The 23,474-nt window shown below is 38.3% G+C and overlaps 1 protein-coding gene across 1 annotated transcript in view; it reads right to left on the reverse strand.

Annotated features, from left to right (window-relative positions):
• Window positions 1-23,474, reverse strand: part of LOC128653488 (protein AATF) — a 451,438-nt gene that overhangs the window by 103,047 nt on the left and 324,917 nt on the right. The window contains exon 8 of the mRNA XM_053706822.1: window positions 17,979-18,062. Coding sequence (XP_053562797.1) covers window positions 17,979-18,062 — 84 coding nt within the window. The remainder of the gene's footprint in view (window positions 1-17,978; window positions 18,063-23,474) is intronic.

Raw genomic sequence — 23,474 nt, forward strand, 5'->3', positions numbered from 1 at the left:
CAGAGTTCCGCTTTAGTCCTGTTCGTAAACTGATCTTTTATTTGTATTCACCTCTCATAAAAAAAATATACTGGTTAGGTTAAAACCAGTCACTAACCCACGGCTTGACTCCGTGAGCTCAGAGTCAGCTGTTCCGGTCACATGTTCCAATGTTAGCCAATCTGTGATCTGCAAAAGCTATACTCTGTCCTCTGTATATTGTATGCACTGAATTTATTATGGGTCTGTTTACCACACTGTCCAAATTCACTTGGGACCCCTACGGCTCTTAAAGTACTTCAGAGTTTTTCTTCTACAAGGAATCCTTCTTCTTTACTGGCTTTTTTTCAGAGAGCTGGTTGTACATGCATCTACGCATTTCAGCTAGTATAGCCTTTTTTCAAAATGTTTGGCTAGTATAGCCTTTATAAAGGCTATACTAGCGGAAACGCGTAGTTACCAGTAAAGCAGGATTACTATTGGATTCCAAAAAACCCATCAAGTACACAGATCAAAGTATTGCTAAGTGCAGGCTTGTAGGGGGAAAACTTTAAGTACTTGTAGAGCGGTAGGAGTTCCAAGTGAATCCGGACGGTGTGCTAAAGGACCAGAGCAACGGACCCATGATAAATTCAGTGTGTGCACTACTGCAATATACAGAGCGTCAACTTTGCTGATCACAGATTGGCTAACATTGGAACACGTGACTGGGAGCAATTCAAGCCGCTGGACAAGTCAAGCCGTGGGTTAGCGACTGGTTTTAACCTTACCTAACCAATATATTTTTTTTTATGAGATACGAATAAAAATAAAATAAAGATCATATTATGAACAGGACTGTTTGAACCGGACCTCCGTTTTTTTATGAAAATAGTGGGATTACTTCCTATGACCAACTTTTAAGATTTTGTGTTTTTTATATTGTAGACACCAGTGTCTTAATATGTACTGAATTTTACATGATTTTTATATAGTAAAACCTACTGAAATATATTTGTTCTTAATGGCTTTTTAACCGGAAGGCCTCATTGGCGCCACACTTGGTGTGTTGTATTTGGTCAGTAAAATCAGCCGGGTGGTGTGCCCAATAAATAGGTCCTGAGGAGAACACGGCACTGTACTTGCAGCAGAAAAGTACTAACAGTTATTCAGGGTGTGGGTGGATAAGTGAGGAAGCAGCTCTTTCCCTCATTGCCCTAATCTTGGAGGTGGAGATTGGTCATCTAAGGTCCTTATTGGTTGCTGCTTATTTGTGGAGTTGTCCACCTTGTTTCTAATGTTTCATGAGAGTAAAAAAGTCTTCCCAGAGTAAATTGTCCCTGGAAAATTAAAAATAGGAGGAATAATCCCACATATTACACATTTCCCGCTAGTATGGAATAAATCCCTTTTAACCTAAAGAGAAGGTGGGAAAGAACTGGAGGGGACAACCCACAAACCTAATTCCTTATAAACCTAAGTATAGGATAAGGTAGTGCCTAATGCCAAAACATAGTTTAATTTATAAACAGAGAGAAAGAACAGAAGCATTTATGTGGCACACTTGGGGGGTATTGTCATCTCATACATATGTAGGTGGTGAGTTCATTGTGTCGAATTGTGAGTTATATTAAAACTTAACATTTATTAAATATATACATAAAATGATTCAAGTGTTGTGGACCATGCCACTTTTAATAAAAACGTTGCATCAAGTTATATTACAGTCAAAAAAAGAAAAAGAAAATAACACAGTTTAAAAGAAAAAGGCACTGTGTACTCTCTGGTAAAGGAGTAACCTCCTGTGTATCAAAATTAGTAAAATGTATCTTCAAAGGGTATCAAACTATAATTCACTATAAGTTTAGTGGTAAGTGAAACCGCAGCGTGCCCAGAGGTAACTGAGGGAGACAACACTATTATTGTATATATATATATAAGTTGCCTGTATCTTATAGTAAACAGATATAAGTCTCCACACTCCCCTAGCCGCCAAACTTAGGCGCACATTACCACCTAAATAGATGCCCACAAAGGGCCAACAAATTACCAAGTGAAGAAAATTCCCCAATTAAGTTATACCCCGTTTTCTATATTAAAGTACTAATACCACAGAGAGCAGCAGTGCAAACGGCCTAACGCGCGTTTCAAAGGCTTTGTCAAAGCCTTTGACAAAGCATTTGCGAAACGCGCGTTAGGCCATTTGCACTGCTGCTCTCTGTGGTATTAGTACTTTAATATAGAAAACGGGGTATAACTTAATTGGGGAATTTTCTTCACTTGGTAATTTGTTGGCCCTTTGTGGGCATCTATTTAGGTGGTAATGTGTGCCTAAGTTTGGCGGCTAGGGGAGTGTGGAGACTTATATCTGTTTACTATAAGATACAGGCAACTTATATATATATATATACAATAATAGTGTTGTCTCCCTCAGTTACCTCTGGGCACGCTGCGGTTTCACTTACCACTAAACTTATAGTGAATTATAGTTTGATACCCTTTGAAGATACATTTTACTAATTTTGATACACAGGAGGTTACTCCTTTACCAGAGAGTACACAGTGCCTTTTTCTTTTAAACTGTGTTATTTTCTTTTTCTTTTTTTGACTGTAATATAACTTGATGCAACGTTTTTATTAAAAGTGGCATGGTCCACAACACTTGAATCATTTTATGTATATATTTAATAAATGTTAAGTTTTAATATAACTCACAATTCGACACAATGAACTCACCACCTACATATGTATGAGATGACAATACCCCCCAAGTGTGCCACATAAATGCTTCTGTTCTTTCTCTCTGTTTATAAACATTTCCCGCTAGTAACAAGTGCTTAATCTATGATTAAGCTCTTGTAATTAGCGCAAAATGCGCAAGATGTTGGACTATTCCTCATATTGCTAATTTTTCTGAAGTTCTATAAAAGTTTCAGTTTTTAAGGTATATTTGAGGGGTGCAACTTTCGTTTGTTGAAAGCATACCTAGGTAGGGTGAGGAGCACTACTGGGAGCAAGCTGTTGATTGGTGACTGCACACATATTCCTCATTGGCTCCTCTAATGTGCTTAGCTACCTCCCAGTAGTGTACTGCTGCTCCTTCAACAAAGGATACTGCGAGAATGAAGGAAATCTGATAAAAGAAGTAAATTGGAAAGTTGTTTAAAATCGGATGCTCTATCTGAATCACGGGAAAAAAAATGGGTTTCAAGTTCCTTTAAGAAACATATTTACTAGTTTTGTGAAAGGCTACTATGATGATCCTATGAAGGGAACGCAGATGGCAACTATTTTAATTGTCAACCGGAAATTCTTTATAGATACTGTAGAGCCCATATGGATCTAATAGCCATAGCATGACATGAAAGGTAACCATTATAGAGGACACATGTAAATAGTGCTACATTCACCGATATAAAGATTTGAAGGACAGTTTTTTGAATGCCATTTTCTTCCCCTTAGAAACAAGCAGCACACTCCTTCCAATAATTCATTTGTCATCCAGCTAAGTTTTATGCTTTGAATTTATTAGTCAAAACAGAAATCTCTCTCGTCAAAACCCAATATATTCTTTTGAGAGTGATATATGGTGTCTCCCTAAGTCTAATAATTAACTAGGAAGTGTGAGTAAATCACGCTCAGCATTAAGCCCTGATGTGTGAAGACTGAATTAGGCTGCTTTTAACTCCTTCACTGATAGCACAGAATGAAAGTACAGTTATAAGCCACATTGGTTTAACGGAATGGAAGGAAATAATATCAAATCTAAATGATCTTATAACTGATACGTATTAGAAGGCTACTCATAAAAGTACCAAAAATAGCTTCATTAGGATGGCTCTTACAAACAGGATATCTTGTGCTGTTTTAAAGGGACTAATTTGGTTTTTAAAAATTAAGACACTTTAGTTTTTGTTGACTAACCAACCCAATAAATGTTTTACTGCAAAGATGATATAAAAATAAAATGATTCCCACCAATCAGATAATAAGGACCTATGTCTAAAAAATTTAGCCAATCATCTGGGGGTGACAGTCATAGCTCAGTGAACCACCAATCACAACAAAGTGCAGGTAAAGGTGAAGTGTAATTTATTTCTTTTTTATTGTAATTGCAATGTATATAAATGTTTTGTTTTTTTACTTCAGCGTCCCTTTTTTCAAATTAAAACTATTTATTGTCTTAAATATTAACAGCGAAATAAATTTACCAAATTGTCAGTTACTGTTGGCATTTAGAATTTTATTTCCAGGTTTATTTTGTTGTTGGCTTATATACCTTGGCCTCAATCACAGACCGGCATATTATTGACCTTCTGTAGAAAATTGATTCATAAAAATCTTATCACCCTACCCGTAAGGCTGAACAAATACAGGATAGGAAATCGTGCTTGCTAAAATTTTTGCACAGAAGACATTACAATACTGTTGTTGCTACCAGAGTCATAGCACAGATTATTATCAGAGAGCAAAAAACAGTCTAAAAATAAACACCTTTTCACAATGACTTATGTGAAATACCAAGCCCAAAAGCCTTTTGTCTGCTGTGTATTGTACAGAACCAAAAATGTAACGTTCATCTCAGGCTTACTGCTCTGACAAATAAAGGAAAAGCATTCAATTTAATGTAGGAGGTGACAGAAAACATACAGCAATTTTCTTTATCCTTATCGTTGAATTGGCTTCAACTCGCATGTCTGTCTAATCCCACTCAACAGAAGAAATTAACCCGGTCAGCTGAACAGGTGCTATGCTGTCTCTGTCAGGGGCCCCCTCTTCCCTACAATTACTTGCACACAATGAAGTGGTAATCTTTACAGATCATCTCTCCCAAGAAACACTGGTGTGGGGGAATGGAGCAGAAGGAGGAGTTGGGTGAAGGGGAAAAAAGAAAAGGAGGGGGGGGTTGAAAAAGACAGAAGTGTAGGGGGGGCAAGGGAGGAAAATGAATGTGTAGCTGCCTTACGGCTCAGCAGATGTCTGTGTGTGATGAACGAGGCTGGGATATGCTGTCGTAGTCTGCTGCCAAGGAGCGGTAAGTGATTAAAGCCTCTACAGCTCCTAGCACCATATTTAGAGTCTGCAGGGTTCCCAGCCTTGCACCCATTCCTTGCTGTGCTGCCAGATGTTGGCAACTGCTCCTGTTCCCATTCACTCGGCACGGATGGCAGCAGTTGGCACGGAAGTCCTGCAATCTGGAACATTTTGCAGAGACGCTGTGCGCTGACAAGTGTCGCCCATCATTCACCTTTACAGAATACCAGAGCGGCTTCAATTCTCTGCCACTCGCCTCCTGGGAACTGGCCAAGATAAAGTTGTGGCTGGCAGCCTCATTTGTTTTACTCAGGTGTTTCTGTTGCCTTACTGACCTCTATTAGTTTAAGTTTTAATTTAGATTAACCCCGCCACCCCAATTAACCAGTCAGGGGGAAAAAGATAAGATCTGACTACTCATAACTCTGAATTTGGAATTTATCAGAGTTAAAATTATGAAGCAACATAAGAGGCCGGTCATTTAGTGCTATATGTCTCGGAACTCACCACTTTCGGGTGAATAAAAAATAAAAAATTGTCTTTGGAAGAGAAAGCAGTCTCCTCTTGTTTGGTAGCTAGCAAATGAATCACATTTATTTAGGAGTGCTTTGTGCTCTGCATAGATGAAATCTTAAAACATAAAGAATGTTTATTCGTGTCAATAATAGACAGATATAGATTTTTACCCGAGTACAATTTGTCATGTAAAAAGTAACAAGCAAGAAATTAATTTATTGAGAAACAAAGTTGTATTAAAGAGCTCTAAACTTGCATAAGTTTAAGCCCTTAAAGGGACATTCCAGCTAAAATTGGAATCCACATGGATGCATTTCAGTTTCGAATAGAAGCATTTTTGTAATATACATGTTTTAGCAAAAATTCTTCTAATAAAAGCTATAGCTATTTCAAATGTGTATTTAAGTATGCACCGTGCACCAACATTTTAAACACAACACTGGCTCAGAGAGCCTAAGGTGCTTCTACCATCTGGTAATGACTCAATTTTTTAATTGCTGACATAATTACAAGCCCTACTGGCACTCTGAGCCGCTGCAGTATTTCAAATGCTGATGTACTGAGAATTACCTACCTATGCTTCACATGCACGTGCAGAGGAAAATGCTAACACTAAAACAGTGAAAACTTTCACAAGAAGCATTTTTGCTAATACATGTATATTGCAAATATGTTTCAGTTCAAAGATGTAAATAATTCATCTTTGTGCATTTAAATTTTGACCTGAATGTCCCTTTAATAAAGGCTGTCGTTTTCACAATAAGAGATTAAATAGCATGGCTCTCGCTGCTACTGCCAAATGCCTCCTAGATTGAGGTATGTAGTAATAGCGCGTCTCAACGCTTTCCGCAAGATCTACACTTTTACAGGCTACGTCCGTGATATTAAAGAGGTTAATATACACTACTGAATAATTTTGCATTGGAAGATAACTGTGTGATCGCTAAATAAAGCAAGTTCAGAAAAAAAACATATATATATATATATATATATATATATATATATATATAAGCGATTTAAGAATTGGTTTCTTAGGGTACTTTATAATATTTTGTCTAATAACGTTTTGAAGCAATTGGCAATCTCTTATTTTAACTTGCAATTGCTCTAATAACAAATAGGCATTATAAATATGAGGAAGTTTCAATTTATATTTGATAGAATCTGAAAATGACATGATATTCTGATACTCCTTTAATACACATTAAAACACAGTAATTTAAACAAAAGAAAATATATACAACAAAACAAATAACACTATTGTCCTCTAGAGCACTTTAAACATTTGTCAATCAAAATTACTCTAATAAATGGACATTTTCTAAATTCCCTTATTGGAAAAAAAACATATGAAGTGTCATTTGCCTAATAAACATATCTAACCAGCCATACTAGCACTGCTCTAGATGCATGTTAGAACCCACTGTGATGTGCAAACAGCAAGGGAGAAATTACAGCATCTCATCAGGACCAATGGATTATAACTCAATGCATCCTGCATTATGAGTGAGCTGCTTAGCATCACTGTGCAAACATGCTCACCTCAACCATGAATGGTAAATAATATACAGAGTTTTGTGCACGGTTCCATTTGTTATGCTATCAAAGAGGTTGATTAAAAATTGTTTGGACTTTATATCTACCCTAATATAAATAGATAAGTTTCCTCGTACTTCTTGATTGAAGAAATTAAAACTAACACCTCACTTTACCATGTCTTCCTAGTATAACACAGGCAAAGAGAATGATTGGGGGTGGAGGGGAAGGGGAGGGGCTATATATACAGCTCTGCTGTGGTGCTCTTTGCCACTTCCTGTTAGCAGGAGGTTAATATCCCACAAGTAAGGATGAAATCCGTGGACTCGTCATATCTTTGTAAAAGAAATACTAATAAAAACAGGGGCACTTTCATTCATGAAAGTTTACATTGCAGTGGTTTTGTTAAAATACTTACCTTTCTCTTCTTCCAAGCCAGACAAGCAATCCTCCGGCCCGCTTCCCATGCTGTACTTAGCACAGCAATGACGAAACCGTCTTCCTCCAATCACGACGTGGCTTCAGGAAATGTTTGCTCTATGGGGAAGCCATGATTGGAAGAAGCTGGATTTGTCATTTCTAACGTAAGTACAGAGGAGCTGCGGACGGGGGGGATCACTGGTCCGGCTTGGAAGAAGAAAAAGGTAAGTATTTTAACAAAACTGCTGCAATGTAAACTTTCATGAATGAAAGTGCCCCTGTTTTTATTAGTATTTTTAAAAACCGGGCACTCATTCATGAAAATTTACATTCACTTTAAAGGGACATTGAAAAAATAAATAATTGCTTGAATTATGTATTCAGAGAAAAGATTAGAATGAGAATAATTTGTACATGTATTTTAAAAAATTAAATTGTTTAAATATTGGAAAAATAAGAGTAAAGTTGAAGTCCATACAGCAGTGGGTTCCGCCATATTGTCTCTTAGGTTACCTTTCCTGCAGAGGCCAATTAGGAATGGTTATAAATGGCTTACTAGAGTGTGCAACCAATGACTGTGTGGAATGTAGCTGTGTCTGCACTTCCATGTTTAAAAAGGAATTGGAAAATAAATAATGAAAGTACATTGCAAAGTTGTTTAACTACATATAATCAAACAATTTATTGTAATATTGTGAGATGTTTAATGTCCCTTTAAGAGCAAGACCAACCTTACCTACATTGTTTACGGTTTGGTGGTTTCCAAACCTTGTATTACTTAAAGCAGTGATGGGCAACTTCTTAACAAATGGAGGCCACAGGTCAATATTTTTGAAGCCTTAAAGGGACACAAAACCCATTTTTTTTCTTTCATGGTACAGGTAGAGAATACAATTTTAAATAACATTCCAATTTACTTCTATTATCTATTTTGCTTAATTCTTTAAATATCCCTTGTTGAAGAAATAGCAATGCACATGGATGAGCCAATCACATGAGGCAGTATTTACAGCCACCAATCAGCAGCTTCTGAGCATATCTAAATATGCTTTTAAGCAAAGGATATCAAGAAAATGAAGCAAATTAGATATTAGAAGTAAATTAGAAAGTTGATTAAAATTGCATGTTCTTTCTATATCATGAAAGAAAAAATTTGGGTTTCATGTCCCTTTAAGGGCCACATAAAAATTGATACAATATATTTTCTTAAAAAATGTCCAGCCAGATATAGGTAAGGTTGCAGGGTCACCCTAAATTACAGATATTTATTTCTGCTTTATTTCAGGCTAACAATTCATGCTCAAATCCTATATATTGTATGTGTATTAGTTAGTTACTGGTAAGCTTCTGTTCTGGTGCACAGGGAAATCATTGAAAAAGAAAAAACATAGAATAATTTTCAGTACTCGTTTAACAAATTAAAGTGACAGTAAATTCGAACATTTAAACTTAAAGGGACACTAAACCCAATTTTTTTCATTGGTGATTCAGATAGAGCATGCAATTTTAAGCAACTTTCTAATTTACTCCAAATATCAATTTTTCTTTGTTCTCTTGCTATCTTTATTTGAAAAAAGAAGGCATCTAGGCTTTTCTATTGGTTCAGACCTCTGGACACCACTTTTTATTTGGTGGATGCATTTATCCACCAATCGACAAGAACAACCCAGGTTGTTCCCCAAAAATGGGCCGGCATCTAAACTTACATTCTTGTATTTCAAATAAAGATACCAAGAGAATAAAGAAAATTTGATAATAGGAGTAAATTAGAAAGTTGCTCAAAATTTCATGCTTTAGCTGAATCCCGATAGAAAAATTTTGGGTTCAGCGTCCCTTTAAATCAAATTATATAGAAAGCTCTGAGGAAGTCCCTACTGAAAGGCATTGGGGATGAAACATGCATAGGCTACTGTTCCTTAACACAGACGCACCATGTAGCCTTGAAAGCCATCGAAGCCTTGTGAAAAAAACAATTTATGCTTACCTGATAAATTCCTTTCTTCTGTTGTGTGATCAGTCCACGGGTCATCATTACTTCTGGGATATTATCTGCTCCCCTACAGGAAGTGCAAGAGGATTCACCCAGCAGAGTTGCTATATAGCTCCTCCCCTCTACGTCACCTCCAGTCATTCGACCAAAGACCAACGAGAAAGGAGAAACCAAGGGTGTAGTGGTGACTGAATTATAATTTAAAAAATATGTACCTGCCTTAAAAGACAGGGCGGGCCGTGGACTGATCACACAACAGAAGAAAGGAATTTATCAGGTAAGCATAAATTATGTTTTCTTCTGTTATGTGTGATCAGTCCACGGGTCATCATTACTTCTGGGATACCAATACCAAAGCAAAAGTACACGGATGACGGGAGGGATAGGCAGGCTCATTATGCAGAAGGAACCACTGCCTGAAGAACCTTTCTCCCAAAAATAGCCTCCGAAGAAGCAAAAGTGTCAAATTTGTAAAATTTGGAAAAAGTATGAAGCGAAGACCAAGTTGCAGCCTTGCAAATCTGTTCAACAGAGGCCTCATTCTTAAAGGCCCAAATGGAAGCCACAGCTCTAGTGGAATGAGCTGTAATTCTTTCAGGAGGCTGCTGTCCAGCAGTCTCATAGGCTAAACGTATTATGCTACGAAGCCAAAAAGAGAGAGAGGTAGCAGAAGCTTTTTGACCTCTCCTCTGTCCAGAATAAACGACAAACAGGGAAGAAGTTTGGCGAAAATCTTTAGTTGCCTGCAAGTAGAACTTGAGGGCACGAACTACATCCAGATTGTGTAGAAGACGTTCCTTCTTTGAAGAAGGATTTGGACACAAGGATGGAACAACAATCTCTTGATTGATATTCCTGTTAGTGACTACCTTAGGTAAGAACCCAGGTTTAGTACGCAGAACTACCTTGTCTGAGTGAAAGATCAGATAAGGAGAATCACAATGTAGGGCTGATAACTCAGAGACTCTTCGAGCCGAGGAAATAGCCATTAAAAATAGAACTTTCCAAGATAACAATTTTATATCAATGGAATGAAGGGGTTCAAACGGAACACCCTGTAAAACGTTAAGAACTAAGTTTAAACTCCATGGCGGAGCAACAGTTTTAAACACAGGCTTGATCCTAGCTAAAGCCTGACAAAAGGCCTGGATGTCTGAATTTTCTGACAGACGCCTGTGTAACAAGATGGACAGAGCTGAGATCTGTCCCTTTAATGAGCTAGCCGATAAACCCTTTTCTAAACCTTCTTGTAGAAAAGACAATATCCTAGGAATCCTAACCTTACTCCAGGAGTAATCTTTGGATTCACACCAGTATAGGTATTTACGCCCTATTTTATGGTAAATCTTTCTGGTAACAGGCTTCCTAGCCTGTATCAGGGTATCAATAACCGACTCAGAAAAACCACGTTTTGATAAAATCAAGCGTTCAATTTCCAAGCAGTCAGCTTCAGAGAAGTTAGACTTTGATGTTTGAATGGACCCTGAATCAGAAGGTCCTGTCTTAGAGGTAGAGACCAAGGCGGACAGGATGACATGTCCACTAGATCTGCATACCAAGTCCTGCGCGGCCATGCAGGCGCTATTAGAATCACTGATGCTCTCTCCTGTTTGATTTTGGCAATCAATCGAGGAAGCAGTGGGAAGGGTGGAAACACATAAGCCATCCTGAAGTTCCAAGGTGCTGTCAAAGCATCTATCAGAACCGCTCCCGGATCCCTGGATCTGGATCCGTAGCGAGGAAGTTTGGCGTTCTGGCGAGACGCCATGAGATCTATCTCTGGTTTGCCCCAACGTTGAAGTATTTGGGCAAAGACCTCCGGATGAAGTTCCCACTCCCCCGGATGAAGAGTCTGGCGACTCAAGAAATCCGCCTCCCAGTTCTCCACTCCCGGGATGTGGATTGCTGACAGGTGGCAAGAGTGAGACTCTGCCCAGCGAATTATCTTTGATACTTCTATCATTGCTAGGGAGCTTCTTGTCCCTCCTTGATGGTTGATGTAAGCTACAGTCGTGATGTTGTCCGACTGAAACCTGATGAACCCCCGAGTCTTTAACTGGGGCCAAGCTAGAAGGGCATTGAGAACTGCTCTCAATTCCAGAATGTTTATTGGCAGGAGACTTTCCTCCTGACTCCATTGTCCCTGAGCCTTCAGAGAATTCCAGACAGCGCCCCAACCTAGAAGGCTGGCGTCTGTTGTTACAATTGTCCAGTCCGGCCTGCTGAACGGCATCCCCCTGGACAGATGTGGCCGAGAAAGCCACCATAGAAGAGAGTTTCTGGTCTCTTGATCCAGATTCAGAGTGGGGGACAAATCTGAGTAATCCCCATTCCACTGACTCAGCATGCACAATTGCAGCGGTCTGAGATGTAGGCGTGCAAAGGGAACTATGTCCATTGCTGCTACCATTAAGCCGATCACCTCCATGCATTGAGCTACTGACGGGAGTTGAATGGAATGAAGGACACGGCATGCATTTAGAAGCTTTGTTAATCTGTCTTCTGTCAGATAAATCTTCATTTCTACAGAATCTATAAGAGTCCCCAAGAATGGAACTCTCGTGAGAGGAAAGAGAGAACTCTTCTTTTCGTTCACTTTCCATCCATGCGACCTTAGAAATGCCAGAACTAACTCTGTATGAGACTTGGCAGTTTGAAAGCTTGAAGCTTGTATCAGAATGTCGTCTAGGTACGGAGCTACCGAAATTCCTCGCGGTCTTAGTACCGCCAGAAGGGCACCCAGAACCTTTGTAAAGATTCTTGGAGCCGTAGCCAATCCGAATGGAAGGGCTACAAACTGGTAATGCCTGTTTAAGAAGGCAAACCTTAGATACCGGTAATGATCCTTGTGAATCGGTATGTGAAGGTAAGCATCCTTTAAATCCACTGTGGTCATGTACTGACCCTCTTGGATCATGGGTAAGATTGTCCGAATAGTTTCCATCTTGAACGATGGAACTCTTAGGAATTTGTTTAGGATCTTTAAATCCAAGATTGGCCTGAAAGTTCCCTCTTTTTTGGGAACCACAAACAGGTTTGAGTAAAACCCTTGTCCTTGTTCCGACCGCGGAACCGGATGGATCACTCCCATTAATAATAGATCTTGTACACAGCGTAGAAACGCGTCCTTCTTTATTTGGTTTGTTGACAACCTTGACAGATGAAATCTCCCTCTTGGGGGAGAGAATTTGAAGTCTAGAAGGTATCCCTGAGATATGATCTCTAGCGCCCAGGGATCCTGGACATCTCTTGCCCAAGCCTGGGCGAAGAGAGAGAGTCTGCCCCCCACTAGATCCGGTCCCGGATCGGGGGCCCTCGGTTCATGCTGTCTTTGGGGCAGCAGCAGGTTTACTGGTCTGCTTGCCCTTGTTCCAGGACTGGTTAGGCTTCCAGCCTTGTCTGTAACGAGCAACAGCTCCTCCCTGTTTTGGTGCAGTGGAAGTTGGCGCTGCTCCTGCTTTGAAATTCCGAAAGGGACGAAAATTAGACTGTCTAGCCTTAGCTTTGGCTTTGTCTTGAGGTAGAGCGTGGCCCTTACCTCCTGTAATGTCAGCAATAATTTCTTTCAAACCGGGCCCAAATAAAGTTTGCCCCTTGAAAGGTATATTAAGTAATTTGGACTTAGAAGTTACATCAGCCGACCAGGATTTTAGCCACAGCGCCCTGCGTGCCTGAATGGCGAATCCTGAATTCTTAGCCGTAAGTTTGGTTAAATGTACTACGGCCTCCGAAATGAATGAATTAGCTAGTTTAAGGACTCTAAGCCTGTCCGTAATGTCGTCCAGCGTAGCTGAACTAAGGTTCTCTTCCAGAGACTCAATCCAAAATGCTGCCGCAGCCGTGATCGGCGCGATGCATGCAAGGGGTTGTAATATAAAACCTTGTTGAACAAACATTTTCTTAAGGTAACCCTCTAATTTTTTATCCATAGGATCTGAAAAGGCACAGCTATCCTCCACCGGGATAGTGGTACGCTTAGCTAAAGTAGAAACTGCTCCCTCCACCTTAGGGACCGTTTGCCATAAGTCCCGTGTGGTGGCGTCTATTGGAAACATCTTTCTAAATATTGGAGGGGGTGAGAACGGCACACCGGGTCTATCCCACTCCTTAGTAACAATTTCAGTTAATCTCTTAGGTATAGGAAAAACGTCAGTACTCGCCGGTACCGCAAAGTATTTATCCAACCTACACATTTTCTCTGGTATTGCAACAGCGTTACAATCGTTGAGAGCTGCTAAGACCTCCCCTAGTAATACACGGAGGTTTTCCAATTTAAATTTAAAATTTGAAATATCTGAATCCAATCTGTTTGGATCAGAACCGTCACCCACAGAATGAAGCTCTCCGTCCTCATGCTCTGCCAGCTGTGACGCAGTATCAGACATGGCCCTAGAATTATCAGCGCACTCTGTTCTCACCCCAGAGTGATCACGCTTGCCTCTTAGTTCTGGTAATTTAGCCAAAACTTCGGTCATAACAGTAGCCATATCTTGTAATGTTATCTGTAATGGCTGCCCAGATGTACTAGGCGCCATAATATCACGCACCTCCCGGGCGGGAGATGCAGGTACTGACACGTGAGGCGAGTTAGTCGGCATAACTCTCCCCTCGCTATTTGGTGAAATTTGTTCAATTTGTACAGATTGGCTTTTATTTAAGGTAGCATCAATACAGTTAGTACATAAATTTCTATTGGGCTCCACCTTGGCATTGGAACAAATGACACAGGTGTCTTCCTCTGAATCAGACATGTTTAACACACTGGCAATAAACATGCAACTCGGTTACAATTTTATTTAATAAAAACGTACTGTGCCTCAAGAAGCACTAAACGATTAAATGACAGTTGAAATAATGAACTGAAAAACAGTTATAGCATCACTCTTAACAAACAACACAACTTTTTAGCAAAGGTTTGTTCCCATTAGTAAAATAACACTAATTAAATTTTAAACATAAAAAATTACAGAGCAACGTTTTAAATCACAGTCACTATATAAGTCTCACAGCTCTGCTGAGAGAATCTACTTCCCTTCAAAGAAGTTTGAAGACCCCTGAGTTCTGTTAGAGATGAACCGGATCATGCAGAAAAACTGACTGGAAATTTTTGATGCGTAGCAAAGAGCGCCAAAAACGGCCCCTCCCTCTCACACACAGCAGTGAGAGAGAAACGAAACTGTCATAATTAACACAAGCAAACTGCCAAGTGGAAAATAATGCCCAAATACTTATTCACTAAGTACCTCATTAATGCAAACGATTCTACATTCCAGCAAAAACGTTTAACATGAAAAATACCTAATAAAAGGTTTAATGTACTTTTACAGAGTAATTCCGGTGAAATACCATCCCCAGAATACTAAAGTGTAGAGTATACATACATGTTCATTATAACGGTATGGCAGGATTTTTTCATCAATTCCATTCAGAAAATAAAAACTGCTACATACCTCAATGCAGATTCAACTGCCCGCTGTCCCCTGATCTGAAGTTTTTACCTCCCTCAGATGGCCGAGAAACAGCAATATGATCTTAACTACTCCGGTTAAAATCATAAGAAAAACTCTGGTAGATTCTTCTTCAAACTCTGCCAGAGGGGTAATAACACGCTCCGGTGCTATTGTAAAATAACAAACTTTTGATTGAAGTTCTAAAAACTAAGAATAATCACCATAGTCCTCTCACACCTCCTATCTAGTCTTTGGGTGCAAGAGAATGACTGGAGGTGACGTAGAGGGGAGGAGCTATATAGCAACTCTGCTGGGTGAATCCTCTTGCACTTCCTGTAGGGGAGCAGATAATATCCCAGAAGTAATGATGACCCGTGGACTGATCACACATAACAGAAGAAACATAATTTATGTAAGAACCTAGTTGATAAATTAATTTCTTTCATATTGGCAAGAGTCCATGAGCTAGTGACGTATGGGATATACAATCCTACCAGGAGGGGCAAAGTTTCCCAAACCTCAAAATGCCTATGCTCATGGACTCTTGCCAATTACATGAAAGAAAACGCTGTACCGTTTGGGGTGATTGAGCAGAGGATTGAAGAAGGTATCCACATGACTGAAGCATACAGCCTGTTTTACCGGAGGAAATAAACCTAAAGTGCAGTCTTAGGGGTCCATTTATTAAGCAGCAGATGGTGCTTCGGAGCCCCATCGTTTCAGTTCTGCCTGAAATGTAAGTTAAGAAGCAGCGGTCGGGATGATTGACGGCCCCTGTTAGCGGCCGTTTGGCTGCCAGTGAGCAGGGGGGCGGCATTGCACAAGCATTTCAGCAGAAATGCTTGTGCAATGTTAAATGCTAAAGGGCCATGATACCAAAATGTTGAAACACTTGAAAGTGATGCAGCATGGCTGTAAAAAGCTGACTAGAAAATATCACCTGAACATCTCCTATGTAAAAAAGAAAGATATTTTACCTCAAAAGTTCCTCAGTAGCCACATCCCATTGTAAAGGACTTCTAAGCAGCAAATCAGTATGTCTGTCCCGGAACCTGCAAATGAGTGAGCTTTGTGAACACTCATCTTATTTCCCTATTCAGTTTAAGGAAGTTTACCATGAAATCTCATAAGAGTTAAGTCAAATCTCATGAGATAACAGTAAAATAGTTCATGACCTCAGCACTGTTGATGCTGATTGGCTGCTGTTCATTGCTTCGTTTTTTTGGGGTTTTTTTACCTGCAGCTGGACAGCAGCTGAAGTATAATTTTTTTACACAGCACTTACTCTGCTGAGCTGAGGAAATTGTGAGGTAAACTATCTTCCTTTTTTACATAGAGATGCTCAGGTGATATTTTCCTGTCAGCTTTTTACAGTTATACTGCATCAGTTTTAAGTGATTTAGCGTATGAGTATTATGTCCCTTTAATAAATCTACCCCTTGGACTGCAGTCAGCAAGTACCTGGGAACTAATCGGGGTGGAGGTGGTGAGCATAAACTGCAGTTCTGGGTATCCAGTATTGTATATAATACACATATAGTCTAACATAAGAAGTTTACACTTTGCCTTCATGTGCTGTGTCCAAAGTGGATGCAAGACGTAAGACCGGTCTCCTAAGGTAATATTCTCCTAAAAAGTTACACAGGATATCAGATGTATTAATACCATCACACTCAAGGTACCAAGAGTTTTCTTATCACTTGACTTTTTTGTTTTTTTCACCGCCAATCTTGAGAGCCATAGGCCTTGGCTTTATTCTTTTATTTTGCGATTTAGGTATTTCCATAACGCCATTATTGCTGCTACAGGTAGCTTTTTTATGTACTAAGGGAGACGTCCCTTTTATGTTTATTTCATTGTTTTATTAAAATTGTATATATTCATAGCTAACATTCATTTGTTATTTGTCTTTTGTATCTATCCAGTTACATATTTTCATTTATATACTCACATATACAGGTTACATACTAGTATATAGAAATATAATTAATTTATAAGATCCGTGCTTTTAGCGCTAACTCCTCTTTTCTGTATTGAAAATCTAAGTAAGCAGTATTTTTTTAAAGCCTTAAAGGGATACTGAACCCAAATTTTTTCTTTTGTTATTCAGATAGAGCATGCAATTTTAAGCAACTTTCTAATTTACTCCTATTATCACATTTTCAACCTGGGTTGTTCTTGCTGATTGGTGGATAAATGTATCCACCAATAAATAAGTGCTGTCCTGTGTACTGAACCAAAAATCGTCTGGCTCCTTAGCTTAGATGCCTTATTTTTCAAATAAAGATAGCAAGAGAATGAAAAAAATCGATAATAGAAGTAAAATAGAAAGATGCTTAAAATTGTATGCTCTATCTGAATCATGAAAGAAACAATTTGGGTTCAGTACCCCTTTAAAGGGACAGTTGTCCGGAATTTGAAAATTTCAACTGGGTGAGCTGAGAAGTGCTTTTTGAAAGCCTTAAAAGAACAGTTGTCAAAATTTTAAAATTTCAACAGTGTGTCTTGTGCTTTTTTCCGGCTGCAAATTGTGTTGCATTAAGGGGCAACAGCCTGAATAACAATTATATGGATCCATACAGAATTGCAGCAACTGTTGCAACAATAATGTGCTGCTTTCTTAAAGCAATTGGATATTTATAAGAACTGATAGACAACCTCTTATCTGGGAGATATATTTCAAACATTTTTCTGATAGAGGTTTCTTATATAGACTAGAGTCGTTTTTTTATTTAATATGAATGGGTTTTATTATGCACTAAAATTTTGGAAATGTCATATAGCTACGTAAATAAATATTTTATATTTTATTTTATAAAAGAGTGCTGAATTCTCTGTCTTTCGAGAAATCATATGACTTGGTTTGATTCCTACTTCTTTTGTGTTTAATGTTTCTTTAAATAGTTGTCTTTCATATTGTTGAACCTTTTTTTTTACTTTCAAGTACATTGTCTCTTTAAATGAGAAGTTTCCAAAATAAACGCTACTCTAAAAAAGGTTTATTAATTAAAATATCTTTGAATTTCATGAAACACAATAGAATAAAAACAAAGAAATTCATTCAACAGCAATACCTGATGGTAGAAATCGTCGTCATCAAAAATTTCTTCATCTAGATCTTTTAGACGTAAATTAGATTTCTCTTCAGGTTGGGCCTCCTACAAAAAAAAAAAAAATTATGTGAATGTGTCATGTCTCAAAGATTTTAAGTCATGAGCTAGTGGACTATGAATTAAATGTAACAATGGCAAATGTGCTGAATTCTATTAATTAAATACTTTCAAGGTTTTATGATTTCTAAGCTTCAAATCAATGATCTCGCTGTTACCATTAAATGATTAGAGAACACTGTTTTTTATTTTCCTAGCAAGAAATCAAGTTTCAAAGAACTGCTAAAAAATAATTAGGGACTTCCCTTATCAACTATAAGTATTTCTATACATTAAAGCCTCTTCCAGTTAAGATGATCTTTGAGACAAAATCAATATATGTCTCTGAAAGATGCCAGTTTAATTTAGAGCATTTATATAAATTATTTTAATATATAGCATGTATCAATATTCAAGAAGTTGCAATAGATTTGTATATGTATCTTGAAAATGTTTTAAAATCAGTTAACAGTGTCATATAATTAGCACAATTTTCAAATTTTTTGCAAATCAAAAGTAGTTCAGGGATAGACCCCAAGAAAAGCCTGGTAGAATCCATGTTTCCTGTGGTCAGTAAGAGGCAGTTGTAAACAAGTCCAGGCTCTGATCTCTGTGTAGAATGTAGAAGGGTCAGGTAACATTCACTATACATATATAATGACATGTCACTGCCCTATAAAGAAAGCATACACCACGCTCAAAACTCTCCTTATAGGAGGGAATTATCCTCTTTCAAATTAAGGGTAGATGAAAAGTAAAAACAATCACATATTAGAGGACATTTACTGCCATCTAGACTCTAAAAGTCCATCTTCACAATCTAAGCACTAACATGAGAAAAGTAACTTTTATAAAACTTTTATTAGTTTTATTCAATTGTACATAAAATAATATACAAAGAGGGAAATAATCAGTTTCGCTGAACATAGCCCTTGTGTGAGTACTTTGTATACGGCACTCAAAAGCAATTATGAAGACCAAGAAAAGGGAAAGTCCTTCTAAAATGGCAACTAAAATCAAAAATTGGAAACCAAAACAGACTAATTAGATTTAAAACTGTATATTATTCTAAAATAACACTATAAAAACAAGCAACACCAACTTGATCAAGGGGAGAAGAGAAAAAGTAGAATAGAAGTTAAGAAAGAAAAGGAAAGAAAAGAAGTGGAAAGGAAGGAAAGAGAGACGAGGGAGAGCTCACTGGTCATGAATCATGGATTTAGCCCATAAGTTGAAACCATGTATACAAGTACCGCTGATACCCTATGTTTGTGAAATGTGTAACCTTATAGACCCCTCCAATGTTTCCCAGTAGAACTTGATATCTACATATAACTTATATTTATGAGTAAAATGTCTAGGTAACTGTCAGATGACACGTGTGGCAAAATCATGACCACATAACATGTGCACAATGGGGGTGGTATAGCCAAACACTTGCCCATCATAATATATAAATTAGTTGTCCTGTGTCTGTCCAGCTGTGGTTGTCATAACATTGGTAAATACAGTACAGCATTGGTCAAATAAAAGAGGTCTACTAGCACATTCTTCACAATAGATACAGTACACTTCTCATTTAAAAGGGTGGTGCCTCATTATTCAAACAAGGGGTTTCATGTCAGTGATTTTAACTGTAATAATAAATTGCAATGGCTGCACTGACTTGCTTAAATGTTGTTGTTGTCAGGGAGAGAGGGGCATTGTTACCATTGCAATCTGTGAGCAGCAAAATCTCAAAGTTGTGGATCAAGAGGTTCTATACAGAGCAGCGGGGGGCTCGCTGTTACGGGTTTGCAGCATAAGGCATTATATCAGATTTTTAAATCTCTTCATGGGGGAGTAGAAGGCATGGTATGAAATGTATCTCTGGTGCCAATGCAAAAACACTTTTTGAGATAATCCACACAAGGGTTTCATAAAAGCATTAAGTAAAGCAAATCTTTTAAAGGACTTTTAAAGAATCAAATGAACATGTACTGTCCCTTTAAAGATTAATATTAGTAATACAAAATAAAAGAACTAAATATTCCATCCTGGTTCAGACACACACAGTAATTAACAAGGAGAAATGGAGGGATACATGAAGTGCTTTGGAAGGATGCACTGCGGCCTCTGGGAAATAGCTTGGAAAAGCCTGTTCTATTCAAAGGAAAGTGGTGGTCCAAAAGAATAGATTTTCAGAGTCTCTCTCTGTCTCTCAATAAAAAAACCTGGTAAATGTCTAATACATGGCCTATGTAATCAAGCCTTGAAACTTGCCAACATATGAGGATGTACAAAGCTGATTCTTGTGAGCTAGCCCCTCCCATGTATCAAATGAATGAGAGATTTTTTTGATCATTAATAAATATTATTGCCAATCTAGGTGTTGTTCCGCAGTTGGTTAATGCCAATTTAGGGTTAAAATAACTGATATAATGTTGTATGCATGTTTGATAAAGTTTATGCTTACCTGATAAATTAATTTCTTTCATGGTGGTGAGAGTCCATGATCCATTACTCTTGACAATTACTCTTTTCTACCACTAGATTCCCAAACCCCAAGAGCTCTATAAAACCCCTCCCACCTCCCTCAGTCTAACGTATAGCCAAGGAAAGTGAGGAAAAAGTAATAAAAGCCATAAAAGGAGCAGGGAAAAATGTGCTGAAGAAAAAAAACTAACCCCACAAAAACAAAAAAGGGTGGATTCTCGTGGACTCTCACCACCATGAAATAAATTAATTTATTAGTTAAGCATGAAATGTGTTTTCTTTCATACAGGTGGTGAGAGTCCAAGATCCATTACTCCTGGGAACTAATACCCAAGCTGTGGAGTTCACAAGTACAGTAATGACATAAAAGGAAGGGATTTTAAAATATATTTTTTCACCAAGAAATTAAATCCACTCCTATTTCTTCTAGATTTGAGACAGACTAAAAAAAAAGCTTGAGCTTTTACAGGATTCCTTGGAACATTGGACAGAAAAAAAAACGTCCTCTGGGAGGTCTATTCGATATCGCTGATAAACAATATTCAGAGTCCAGGGGTCTTGAACAGACAAAGCCTTATTCAGGAGGCTTGGTTTCAATCTGCCCCCTAACAGAACTTCTGGATTGGGGGCCGCAAAAACTATTAGAAGCTTTGGATTTCTCTCTAGACTTTCTGTCTTGAGGAAGAAAAGCCCCTTTACCACCAGTAACAGTAGATATTATAGCATCTAAGTCAGAACAAAACAATTTCTTTCCCTGAAAGGATAAAGACAATGAATTTTGACACCATATCAGGAAACAAGGACTTAAGCCATACAGCATAACAAATAAAAGAATTGGCAATCTTAAACAACCCCAAAAGATATACACTAGCAGAGTCTTCAGAATACTAAACTAAACAATCAGTAGGTAGAAGCAGAAGCTACATCAGCAATATAAATAGCTGGCCTGAGAATATAACCTGCATGTAAAAATCCCTTCTATGAAAAGACTAACTTTCTGTCTAAAGGGTCTTTAAAAGAAGTGTTGTCTTTCAAAGGAATAGTAATATGTTTAACCTGATTAGAAATAGCCCCATCCACCTTGGGAACTGTTTCCTATTCATCTAAATTAGCATCAGGTAAAGGATATAACTTTTTAAACCTACTACTCACATCTATATAAACTATCTATGCCACACAACCAAAACCAACAAATAGACCCAAATAAAAAGAATGAAATTATTAAAAAATACCTTTCAGACATCAATCTCCCAACAGTCACCCTAGAACAAAAACCGATACTCAAACCAATCTCACAAACCGAAATATTGGAGGTAATAAAAAATCTACCCTCTAACAAAGCACCAGGACCAGATATTTTCAATAATCAATATTTTAAAAATGTAAAGATACTCTATCACCCCACCTGTTATCAATGTTTAATATGATTAAATGAAGACTCACCCTTTTCAAAAATTGCCCTAGAAGCTCATATAGTGGTTCTTCCAAAACCAGGCAAGTCACCAGATATAGCAGCAAATGTCAGACCTATTTCCTTACTGAACACAGACCTTAAGATCTATGCCAAAATTTTAGCCAATAGATTTAACTTGATACTTCCTTATTTTATTGACAATGATCAGGTGGGGTTCATACCCTCAAGACAAACTAAAGATAACACGGTTAGAGCACTCCACCTCATAAACCACACTCACATATCATGAACCCAAACAATAATAGTGTCAACGGACGCGGAAAATGCGTTTAACTGCATCTGTTGGCACTTTTTACGAGAAATTCTCAATAGATTTCAATTAGGGGACGTTTTCATCTTTCAGATAATGGCACTATACTCATCTCCTTCTGACAGAATCAGAATAAATGGAATACTCTCAAACATTTTCCCCATAACAAATGGCACTAGACAAGGGTGTCCCTTGTCGCCACTTCTTTTTGCATGCGCAGTTGAAGTCCTTGCCGCCACGGTACAATCACACACAGACATTAATGGTATCCAACTCTAAAATTCTAACCACAAAAACAAAATTTATGCTTACCTGATAAAAAAAATGTTTTTCTTGACACGATGAGTCCACGGATCATCTAATTACTAATGGGATACACCACTCCTGCCCAGCAGGAGGCGGCAAAGAGCACCACAGCAAAGCTGCCAAACATCACCTCCCCTACCTCCCTCCCCAGTCATTCGACCGAAGTAAAGGAGAGAAAGGAAGTAACAAAGTGCAGAGGTGTCTGAAGTTTATAACATACTAACACCTTGTCTAAAGAACAGGGCAGGCCGTGGACTCATCGTGTCAAGAAATAAATACATTTATCAGGTAAGCATACATTTTGTTTTCTTTCTAATGACATGATGAGTCCACGGATCATCTAATTACTAATGGGAATCAATGCTCAAGCTAGAGTACACAGATAAGGGAGGGACAAGACAGGGAACCTAAATGGAAGGCACCACTGCTTGAAGAACCTCTCTCCCAAAAGTGGCCTCAGCTGAGGCAAAAGATTCAAATTTATAGAATTTTGAAAAAGTGTGAAGAGAGGACCAAGTTGCAGCCTTGCAAATCTGTTCCATAGAAGCTTCATTTTTGAATGCCCATGAGGAAGCAACAGCCCTCCTGGAATGAGCCGTAACTCTCTCTGGAGGTTGCTGTTCTGCAGTGTCATAGGCAACAGGTATGATACTCTTCAGCCACAATGAAAGAGAAGTAGCCGTAGCTTTCTGACCCTTACGGTTTCCAGAGAAAACCACAAACAAGGCAGAAGACTGCCCAAAATCCTTAGTCGCCTGTAAATAAAATTTCAGTGCACGTACCACGTCCAGATTGTGCAGAAGCCGTTCCTTCTGAGGAGGAGGATTAGGACACAAAGAAGGAACAAAAATCTCCTGATTAATGTTCCAGTCAGAAACTACTTTAGGAAGAAACCCTAATTTGGTATGTAAAACTA

This window comes from Bombina bombina, chromosome 3 (assembly GCF_027579735.1).
Source record: "Bombina bombina isolate aBomBom1 chromosome 3, aBomBom1.pri, whole genome shotgun sequence".
NCBI lineage: Eukaryota > Metazoa > Chordata > Amphibia > Anura > Bombinatoridae > Bombina > Bombina bombina.